General features: G+C 31.2%; 1 protein-coding gene and 1 long non-coding RNA gene across 3 annotated transcripts; both read right to left on the bottom strand.

The window, feature by feature from the left end:
* Window positions 1-285: 285 nt before the first annotated feature.
* On the bottom strand, window positions 286-4,044 carry LOC145091504 (uncharacterized). 2 transcript variants are annotated; one of them, XR_013702199.1, is made up of 4 exons: window positions 3,831-4,044; window positions 3,566-3,741; window positions 3,126-3,410; window positions 286-3,004 (listed from the first exon to the last, which is right to left on the bottom strand). It is a non-coding gene; the product is annotated as an uncharacterized LOC145091504 (long non-coding RNA). The 2 variants fall into 2 exon arrangements; XR_013702198.1 differs by having other exon boundaries at window positions 287-3,004; window positions 3,566-4,044.
* A 3,641-nt stretch (window positions 4,045-7,685) lies between these two features.
* Window positions 7,686-8,224, bottom strand: LOC145095032 (uncharacterized). The gene is made up of 2 exons (XM_079032977.1): window positions 7,934-8,224; window positions 7,686-7,847 (listed from the first exon to the last, which is right to left on the bottom strand). The coding sequence occupies exons 1-2, from the start codon at window positions 8,222-8,224 to the stop codon at window positions 7,686-7,688; spliced, it is 453 nt and encodes a 150-aa protein (XP_078889103.1).
* Window positions 8,225-12,186: the final 3,962 nt, after the last annotated feature.

Raw genomic sequence — 12,186 nt, 5'->3', positions numbered from 1 at the left:
TTTGTTATTGTTTAGGGTCCCATATGTAAGTTTTAGTTTGAAGGTTGCAATGTATGAGTTATTTGTTTCATTTATTGTCAGAAAACAAAATATCACACTGAAAAAGTTCAACAATCAAACACAGTTGAGGGCCCTAAGCTTATCAAGTTATGTGGTTGTTCGTGTTTATTTGTTTATGAGGATCTTACAAAGGGTTTTTTGTTTAGTTTCTATTTTCATTGACAAGGTATACGATCAGGGCCGGTCCATTGTTTTTTGCTACCCGGGGCGAGATAAAAAAATTTATGCCCTTATATATAAAAAATTTAGAAAATCAAAAATATAGTAAATTTTATAATCAAACAATCAATACAATACAAACGAAACCTACAAAAATCATCTAAACCGTTGTCTTCGTGCATTTTTTGAAGCAAAAATATCTCTTATTTTACAATAATCAATATTTTGTAGAAAATCACTTTCAATACTTAAAAGTGATAATCCATTCAATCTTTCTTGAGACATAGTACTTCGGAGATACGATTTCAAAAGCTTCAATTTTGAAAAACTTCTTTCCGCGAAAGCAACCGTAACCGGCACTGTCAATAAGATCCTATATGCAACCAAAACATTAGGGAACATATCCATTCTTCTTGCATACTCCATTATTTGAATAGATGTCCAAGGACCTTCACATTTGTATGCTTCATTAGGTAACATTTTCTGCAAAATTTGTAACTCAATAAATAAACCAATTCCATCAATATCACATTCTTCACCACTTGTCAAGTTGGACTCAAGATTTAAACAACATTTTTTTTAATTTATCATCATCTAAAGAAATTAATTTGGAACCATCAAATAAAAAACCAAATATAGATTCAAAATATTGCATTTGTTCAAATCTACTTTTCAATTGAACAAGAGCCATATCTACTATAACAATAAAATAATCTCTTTTAAATGCTTCTTGAGAAGATTGGTGTTCTCTTTCGGTATTTGAAATTTCATCAAATTGTTTTTTTCTTTTATAATCACGTTTTTTTAAAAATTCGGGTTTAACTTTAACAGTATTTGCTATTTCTTTAGCTTCACTAATAGCAAAGTCAAACCCACTTTCCCTATATCCTTCAAAATAATTAATTAACCCCTCTAAATTTTTTACAGCAACATCAATAAGCATTTCTTTGGATTGTAACTTTTTACTAACCAAATTAATTTTGTACAAAACTTCATACCATATAACTAAACTTAAAATAAACTTAAAACTAGAAAATTCACCATTTACTAATGAATCAGCATCTCTACACACTTGTCCATTATCACTTTCTATAGATAATTTTTTTTAAAGCTTTTCTTATTTGGGAAAATTGTGTTTTTATTGCTTTAACACTTTCAATATGACTTTCCCAACGAGTAGATGATAATGATTTAAGTGTTAGATCATCTATAAATTGAAGTAAAACACTCCATCTTTTTGTTGAATTAGAAAAAACATTATAAATCGTTTGGCATGTACCAAAAAAAGTTTTTGCCTTTTGACAAGAATTTGCCATATCACATAAAACCAAATTTAAACTATGACATCCACAAGGCATATAAAAAGCTCTACTATTTATATCAAGCAATCGTTTTTGAACACCTTGGTGTTTTCCTTTCATATTTGCCCCATTATCATACCCTTGACCACGAATATAATTAATATCCAAATCAAGAGATTTTAGAGCATCTTGTAAAACATTAAAAAGACCTAGACCGGATGTATCTTCTACATTTAAAAACTCTAAAAAAAACTCTTCTACTTTTAGTGGAACGTTTTCCAAATCTACACATCTTATAATCAAAGTCATTTGTTCTTGGTGACTAGCATCCGGAGTGCAATCAAGAATTACAGAAAAATATTTTGCATTTTTTATTTTTTTTTAATAATTGCACTTTTTGCCTCAGATGCCAACATATCAATTAATTCATTTTGAATTTTATGACTAAGATAATGATTATGTGTTTCTTTGTCTTTAATCATTCGAAAATGTTCTTTCATTACCGGATCTCATTCAGCAATTGATTCAATTACACTTAAAAAATTACCATTTGAGTTTTCATAAATTTTTTCATTTGTACCACGAAAAGCTAAGTTATTTTTTGCTAAACATTTGACAACAGAAATAATTCTAACCATAACTTCTTTCCAATGTTCGGTATCTTTTTTAATCATTTCTTGTAGCTCTTTATCAATTGTTTCATTTTTATTTAACCTAATACGTGTTTCAGTCCAAGTTCTTAAACAAACCATATGATCAGAACTATTTTCATGTTGTTTTAATGTTTCACTAAGATGCTTCCAATCTTTAATTCCTTCGGTTGCCAAATTACTTTTAGTTCGAACGGTTTTAAAAAGTTTACAACAAAAGCAAAAAACTTTATCAAGTTCTTTTGAATACACTAACCATTTTCTATCAAAACAATCACCATTTTTTAATTTACGTGTATAAAAATCAAAAGAAAAATGTCTACCAAGTGCGTCTTTTGGAAAAATTATGTTTGTATCAATTTCTCTATTTGGCCCTTTTTCTATTAGTAAATCTTTCATTTCTGAATCTAAATCATCCCATACTCTAGGATCAAAAATATTAAAATCACTTGGTTTGTCTTTCTCAACAAAGTCATTTTTATCAAAATCATTAGAAAGATCAACCGAATCATTGGAAGTACTTGGTGGAATATTAAAATTATCATTTTTTTCAAAATCACTAACATTTTGATTTCTAACCAAAAATTTATTCAAAGACCCTCTTAATTCATTAGCCTCTTGTTGTTCCTTTTTTTTTCGTTTTCTATTTTGTGCACCAGATGGTTGTTTTCGGGGAATCATATTTAAAACAAAACAAATCTACTTATAAACACTAAACAAGGAATGAAGGAAAGATACAACCTGAACAATAACACACAACAACAAAATTTGAGCAACCTTCACAGCTTCACAGTTGTCAAATATCAGAATAAAGAAGCCTCCTGAATCCTGATTCTTGATTCACATCACAAAAACAAGAAACAAAAACACAAAAAGTTTACAAAAACGAAATTACATATATTAAAATGAAACAGAAAATGGTAAAATTGAATTAGAAGAATAGTAAATAACTCACCTAAATCAGGAAAAAAAATCAAAATCACAGTTCTTTTTCGTTTTATAGCTTTCACTTTTCATATATGCCTTCTGAAAATCTGAAATAATGAAATACATAATCAGAAATAATGAAATACATAATCATAAATAATGAAATACATAATCAGAAGACAAGTAGAGAAGTAAAGAACTCACCAAAATTAAAAAAAAAAAAAAAAAAAAAAAAAAAAAAAAAAAAAAACCGAAATCAGACCATGCTTTTTTGATTTTCAGCTTTTAGATATGCCTTCAAGCCTCCTGTATTCTGTATTCACATCACAAAATCAAGTAATCAACCATTGACCTAATCACCCAATCATTTAATCAAATACAGTGAAGACATGAATATGATGAATTGATGATTCATGTCGGAAATTTTAGAAAGAAATAAGAAACAAACAAACGAAAAAAAGAACTCACCGATTTTACGATTTATATATTGATTCTGTTTTCCTCTTGCTTTAGACAGAAAAAAAAATCCAACCCAAATCGTTGCTACACCTATGAATCGTTGATACAACTCCGAATGAAGGAAAAAAATCCAATTTAATCGAATGGTAGAGACTGAAAGAGTCTCGATCTCCACGATTAAGAGTCTCCAGAGATAGAATACAAAATTGGGAATAAGATAGAGACTGAAAGAGAGATAGAATAAGAAACAGAGAAAGGTGAATAGAAATCGGACCATAGACAGCGATTAAGAGTCTCGATCTCCACGATTTTCAAGGGTTCCCGTTACAAAATTGACGATTGAAGTTCTCGACAGCATCTTGGCGCTCACGAAATAATCTCCCGCTTGGCCGCCGCTTCCGCTTCAGCTCTCGTATAGACGCCTCAAGAGAGTCACGCCTTTTTTCTTCTTGGACTGCTGTTGGTGCTGGACTTAATTCTGGGCCAAAGTTCCGATATATATATATATATATATATATATATATATATATATATATATATATATATATATATATATATATATATATATAACTTGTTGGACAAATTTTATGCCCCTAATTTGTTGATGCCCTGGGCCTAAGCCCACCTCGCACATGTATTGGGCCGGGACTGTATACGATGAGGTGATTGTATGTAACCATTGTAAGTAAGCTCTTTGTTTGTTTTCTATAATATCTGCTTTGAGATGAGTAGCTTGAAAAAAGATTTTTTGGTTCTGTTTTTGGCATTTGTAAAGAATAGGAATATACAAGGAATATACGTCTCCATTTGTTGAAGAGCAAGATATAAACAATAGGACGACATGGGAAGCCACTTGCTCCAAACAAAGATTTTAATGTTTTACACAAGTTGGTCTTCAAGCTCACTTCTTTTATAGTTGCTCGAAATGAGTGTTTTTACTTTTGTTTTGCTCTAAGTCATCTAATAATGTGTACATAATAACCTTTTTAGTCAATACATCTTAGTTTCTGAATTTTCATATCGTGCAATGTATTGAATAGTAAATGTATCAAATTTTTTTGTTGTATGTGTTGAATTTGTACAAAATAGCTTATTTTGTTAATATAATTTTTATCTGTTTGTTTTCATATTTAAAATGTATTTGTCACTTAAAACAGCTAATATAGGTAATATAATATAGGTAATATATTAGTAGCTTAAAACTTTAAAATAAACCGAGTAAAAATAATTTTTTTGTTGATTTGTATTTTAAATAAAATAAAATATATTGACATTAAATATCGTATAAATTAAAAAAAAAATGAATAGTTAGCTGAAGTCTGAACTATCAAAAATATTTAAAACATTACCTATAAATTGTAATTTAATTATTATATCTATTGAGAACGAGTTTTAGATAGTATTGTTGATTAAAGAAAAAAAAAACTTTGAAGAATAAGATTTTAATGGAAACTCATATTATCATCTTTTTCTAAGGATGATAATGCACATTTAATGCTCTATTGCCTTCCTCGATCATTCTAGATATGTGACATCCAGATAATATTTTATTGCTCATTATCTTTTCCTAAGTGTTACATACATACATTTAGATAGTGATGTAAATTTGCCCTAAATAAGATGATTTTGCCCTTGAACAAGTTTTGGAGATGAGGATATTATACAGAGCTGCTACTGGTTAGAGGTTGTTAATGGATCATTGTAACAGATGTTTCTAGCTTTGGTATTTGTTTTCACTCATGTAAATCGGGGTATTACATGGTTGTTTTATATAACATTGCATTTTTATTTCCTATTATACATCAAAAATAAAAACCACTAAATGTAATTGATTTAGTTTACTAAATCAGTTGTATTTTTAATGGTTTTCTCTTTTATAAATATAAGTATCAACATTAACATAAAAAAGACACAAAAATTATTTTGATTTAATTGCATACGAAATTATAGTTGCAAATGCATCAGATACATAAATAACATATGTTTATTACATGTTTGGTCCCTTCGGTTTGTTGAAATTAACATATTTAGCCCGTAAGATTAATTTCATGATTGAAGTTCCTGAAAACTGTCCATAAAACTACACTTTTATAACACTTTTAGGCCCCTTATTCCATTGTCGATAAAGGGAACCCTTCGTGTACCAAACATGTAATTTACTCTAAATAGTAATATGAATGTAACCTTTCAATCTCCATCTGAACAAAAAAAAATATAGATCTAAACATTAAGGGTTCGTTTGATAGTTAATAACTGGGTTAGAAGTTAGAAGTTTAGACTGAGTCAGAAGTAACAATGGATACCAAACACTTGAGTCAATCCAAAGTTATTTGTTTTGGTCCGGATCAAAAGAAAAGCAGTGGAACCAAATCATGGAAGTGGAACTAAACCTAATCATGAAATGATTTTATCATTCATAAAAAAATAATGTACTCTTATATTTAACCCAAAAAAACAATATAATTTTATTTCTAACACAATATAGTTAGGAGAAAGCAAATTCATTGTTTTTTTTCCAAAAAACAGAACATGTCTCGATATGTTTTTTTTCATAATCATTTTATGAACCCCTAAAAAATAATGGTAAAATAAAAGTCCGAGCAAAAGATAACACCAGATATGAAATTATTATACCCCCGCATGTATGTACCTAGCTAGAAACTATTCAACGAACGTAACTATCCAACTGAAAACAATCTGACAAAAGGCTGAAAAGAACTATCTCATTTTCGCCGCATGAAAACTATCTACCGAAAGGAACTATCTGGAGCCGCAACATCGTGCGGGTACGCTACTAATATATATATATATATATATATATATATATATATATATATATATATATATATATATATACGGTATGTGGTATCTTGAATAACTCACTAAATTTTATGATTAGGGTTTTTTGTTTAAATGTTGTAGATTTTTTTTATATTAAATGAAGGGTCCAACTTGATTGCATTTTATCTATCGAAGATTTTTGTACTTAATAACTTTATGACGATACCCTAATAAATGTTTTAAATTAAATGGTTTTATTTAGATCATTGAAATCCTAATTAGAACAAATACTTTTATCATAAATATATGACAAAATTTCACGATTGGTCCCTGTGGTTTACACAATATCGCACTTTGAGGACTTTCTAGCAAAAAGTCACGCGAATGGTCCTTAAGGTTTCATTTAATTGCGCGATTGGTCCTTGACCCTAACCCCGTCATTTTTGAGCCGTTAGTGAAGGGGTAAATTTGTCTTTTCATCTTGTTGTGCATCAGAGTATATAATTTAAGGTCCGCCTTTGTATCCTTCTACTTCTCGTTCCTTGCTTCTGTTCTTCCCTCCCTACTCACATTCTATTCCAAAATTGAAGAAGATGGTGATATGCCACTGTGGAAGGCCGGCGATTTTGGTGACATCGTGGACTGACTTGAACCCAGGTCGTCGATTTTGGTCATGCTCAAGGTTAGGAGGAACATGCAGCTTTTTTGGATGGTTCGACCCTCCCATGTGCCCTAGGTCAACTGTTGTGATTCCGGGGTTGTTGCGTGGAAGAAACAATCTCGAAGCAAGATTGATGATGGTGAAATGGCTACTTTGTCTGAGTTGGTTGTTTTTCATGGTGTGTTACCTTTTCAAGTAAAAAATCAAGAAGCATTTGGGGGGGGGGGGGAATCTATAACTTGGAATCTGTGTTTTGGTCCCATTTTTTTCATAGCTTTTGAAGGATTTTCCCTATGATTGTATGTAATGTTGGGACAAGAAAATGTAACAGATATAATATGTAATGTAAGTTTGATGTTTTGTTTTAATGTGATGGATATTATATTAGCAAGGAAGGAAATTGTCAATTTGATTGCATGTAAGTGTAATGTTGATTATCAAAGTGCAGTAACATAGCCAAAAAACTAATTACCAAAGTAGCATTACCATTAACCATAATGCATGTAAGTGTAATATCATGTTACAAACATAGAATACCCAAAAGACCTATCAAAAGTAGTTGTTTTGATTGACATACCATAACCAAACTTAGTAAACATGTTCTAACTTTAATTAGACATAATAGCAAAAGATTACTTAGAAATACAAACTAAGCTACAACATGTTTTCCCTTCTTTTGTCCACCCCCTATCCAGCTTCACTAGGACCTCTCTGCCCCTTGCAAGTCCTAGCATTGTGACCTTTGTTGTGGCATTTGCTACAAGTGACTGTCAAGTGTTTCCTACTTAACTTGGTACTTTGAATTGGCTCATCAACTGCCCTCTTCCTTTTTTTCTTTGGCCTACCAACCTATAAACAAATTCATATGGTTACATATTAACAAGTTTATTAAATAGTTTCAAGTTAAATTAAACAAAACATGTATGACAACAAACTTGTTTGTGATGTTTGGGTGGGAGAAGGGTTGTTGGACAATCAGATGTAGGCCACATGCTCCTTCCATTTATTGGGTCAATTGTGTGTTGGTACATAGCATTCCATGTACTGAGCCAGTAACATTTGCTCACCCAAGCCTCAGGATCTCCACATTCTGACCCATTCTGCATCTTATCATACATTGCAGCAATAGCATGCTGGCATGGAATACCTGTAATGTCCCATTTCCTGCAAGTGCAACTCCTCTCTTTCAAATTCACAACATACTGCTCCATCCATAGACCAGTCATTTGATATTTATCAGCTCCATTAAATAGAACCCTCATCTTACTTGCCTCTGTCTTATTGTTTTCTAAGATTGTTGTTGCAGTTGTACTTAGAGAACCTTTGCATTTGTCTAGCACCTTATGAACATTTACTATTCTCTTTGTGAGGTATTCTCTAATATATTCCAAACAAGTGATTATAGGCTTGTCCCTTGCCTCATCTAGCTTGGAGTTAAATACCTCACACAAGTTATTTGTTAAACTATCAGTCAATGCCCTTCCTATATATAAAACCAAACAATTAATTACTAAAATCAGTTATGAAATATGTTAGTGAAAAGAGTATGATACTTACCAGAGAAATGGGATCTTGCCCAGTGTTTTGCAGGAATTTTACTTAACCACTCATGTGCTTCTGGGTTAAGCTTTTTCAGTTTCTCCATAGCCCTATTAAATTTTGGTATGTTGTATACTTTTCCACAATACCATACTGCTTCCCTCAATTCATCTCCTTTGTGTTTCAATTTCATGTTGTCATACACATGTCTTAAACAGAACCTTTGCTCAGCTGATGGAAATAACTTCTCTATTGCAGCCAAGATTCCCTGTGAGTACAATTAAAATAAGTTAGTAAATGAAATAATGAAAAAAAGTAAAAGTGAATAAAAAGTTAGAGGGTACCTTTTGCCGATCTGAAATGAAAGTGAAGTTAGATGAAGAATTCAAATCTAAGTCATCACCCAAGTGTTCCAAAAACCATGTCCAAGAGTTAATATTTTCAGTCTCTACAATGGCATATGCAACTGGGTAAATGCCATTGTTCGAATCAAGCCCAACTGCAGTAAGAATTTGTCCTGGAAAGGGACCCTTCAAAAATGTACCATCAAATCCAAGAAAATCCCTCAAACCTTTTTTAAATCCCTCCTTCTATGGACCTAAGCATATATATATCCGTTTGAAGATCCTTGTCTCAGAAGACACATTGGGTTCAGTTTCGACATCTATCTTCACAGTTGTTCCTGGATTCTTTGACTTCAATTCCATGGCATATTCTCTCAAAACACCGTACTGCTTTTCATAATCACCATAAACATATTGTTTTGCCATAGCTTTGGCCCGAAATACTTTCATCTTTGATATTGAAAGTGAATACCTCTGTACTAACTCCTCTTGTAAAGCACGTGTAGGGATCTTGGGGTTACTTTCAACTTGATGCAATATGTTGTTAGCTAGAAACTTAGATGAACAAGCCCTCACTGTCCTTGTTTGCAAACAAGAATGGGAATCTTCGTATGTTTTGACAGTCCAAAGTTGTTTCTCATCTGCCCTAGATATAAAAAGAACCCATGGACAAGTTGTTTTCTTGGAAAGTACTAAATTGCCCCTATCTTTATTACTGTCACCAGTCAATTCAGGAACAATACCCCTACACTTTACCCTAACTCTTGTCTTGTCATTCTTTACATAATATAGATCCCTCCTTTCTTTTACAGAGTAGTTGGCAATAACTTCTCTTATTTTTTCCTTTTCCTTGAACGTTTGACCAATCTTAAAAGCTTTAGTGTGAACCTCACCAGATGAACAAGCAACTGGTTTTAGAATGGACCTTAACAATTTCTTCCTAGGCTCTTTTTCACTAGCAAATGACTCAACTACATCATTGTCTAAGACTTCTAAAGGTTCATCTTCAATGTCTTCATGTTCCTTAGTATTATTGTTTGTCGGATCAAGCTGGCCCAAGTCCATGTCTTCATCAAGTACACTACAGAAGTTGATCATGTTCACCTCCACATCATCTATCAAAGGTTCCTCATCAAACACTGTTTTTTTTGCATCATGCTGACTATCAAAATCACTTTCATCTGCACTATCCTCACAATCATATTCATCATCTACAACTGGATCATTATTTATAACTGGCTCATCATATTGGTCATCTATGATTGGCACATCATTCATAACAGGTACATCATTCATAACTAGTTCATCATTCAAATCTGGTTCATCATTCATAACTGGTTCATCATTCAAAACCGGCTCATCAGTCATAACTGGCTCATCATCCATAACTGGCTCACTATCCTGTATCACTTGTGAAGGTCCATCAAATGTTCCATATGGCACAATGGACTGGGAGTAGTCTAATTTTATACTAGAAGACCCAACAACTTTTCCCTTCTTTTGGTTCCTATCTAGTTCAGGGGATACATCAGTAACCAACTCCTCAATAATAACCTTGGTGGGGGACAAAAAATAACTGTTAACCCTTGTATGCCCATGCTCTATGTAGATACTTAAAAGGTTATTTTTTTCCACATAATTTGACAATACATGCACATCCCCATCATTTCCTAGAGGTAACAGACCAAAGTCCAACTCTACTTCTGGAATAAGAAAATGATAATACAAAGTTTGCCCTTCTATGTACCCTATTTCTCGAACCATTGTATCCAACTCATGCACAGAGAAAACGTCAATATCTACGAAGTCAACATAGTCTATTGTTCCATCTACGTACCTTCTCCCAGGGCTTTTCGTGAATATCCCACCATGATGGATTTTCAGAGTGAAATAGTTGCTTATTCCCTCTGAAATAAAGAATAACAAAAAAAATTTCAACAATTTGGGCATAATATCAAATCGAGAAAATCAAAGATCACTTTAGTAAGTCACTTACGGTATATCCTTTCCAAATCATACTTTGATGCTTTAGTGTGTTTGGAACGAAGTGACCATAACGTTAACACCATTATCGTTTTCAATCGACAGATGATCCTTTGCCTTGTGCTCTGTTGGAGAAGAAGATGAATGCGAAAGGGTAATGGGTAGCTGAGGAAGATGATCTTTGTACTTAATTACAGAGTTCATGCGTATATGTGCATAATGATCGATTATTAGAGTGACTGCAAGATGAAAAGACAAATTTACCCCTTCACTAACGGCTCAAAAATGACGGGGTTAGGGTCAAGGACCAATCGCGCAATTAAATGAAACCTTAAGGACCATTCACGTGACTTTTTGCTAGAAAGTCCTCAAAATGCGATATTGTGTAAACCACAGGGACCAATCGTGAAATTTTGTCTAAATAAAAAATTTTGGTTTGAAATTTATGACCTTTCAATACCTTTTTGATTTTTCTTAGCTAATTGCCTAATTAATATTTTAAATATGCAAACGAAATAGGCGTCTAACGTTTTAGGTGCGAAATTACATCAAATATATTCAAAATTTAAAAATTCTAATTCAAAACATTAGTACTGTTTCACAAAAAAGACAGAATGAACCAATACACTTTTTAATTTTATAGATTTTCATTTTACTTTTATTCTTTAAACAACAAGCTTATGATATTATGAAAAGTCAAATAAAACTAATCTTTATTCTAATAAATAAATAAGTTTATTTTTTCTATTGAGAAATGTCATAATATTAGAAATCCTTATTCATATTATATGTCAATCTATTAATTCTTCATTTTAATATTTAAATTTAAACTACTCACTTTAATTACATTAAATTAATAGCTGGTTACTTCATTTCAAATTTTAAATTTTAAATTTATACTATAACTGCATTAAATTAATAACATTAGTATAAAAAATAAAATAAAATAAATATATATTATAAGGTGATATAATTTCAGGTGTTTATTTAAATCAACGACTATAATTTTATATAACCAAAAAAAAAATCTTTTAATTAATAATTTATTTAAAATAATAATTGATTAATAATTTTAAGTTTTTACTATGAAAATTTAATTAATTTTATAACTATGGTTTTCACTAGTTATAAACTAATAAAATTGAGAAATTCATAGATTTATTTATAGAAACAAATAAACCGCAGAAATTACATAATGTGACGTTTAATAAATAAAGAAATTCAATCTGTAAGCTGTCATTAAAACTATTTAAATTTTAAGCATATACTATTCGTAGAGTATATTAAAATATGTTTGACCATCCCTTTCAATAACAATCGAA

The sequence above is a fragment of the Lactuca serriola genome, chromosome 3 (assembly GCF_051521515.1).
Source record: "Lactuca serriola cultivar US96UC23 chromosome 3, Lser_US96UC23_V15, whole genome shotgun sequence".
Taxonomy (NCBI): domain Eukaryota; kingdom Viridiplantae; phylum Streptophyta; class Magnoliopsida; order Asterales; family Asteraceae; genus Lactuca; species Lactuca serriola.
This window is presented reverse-complemented; position numbering and strand designations above follow the sequence as displayed.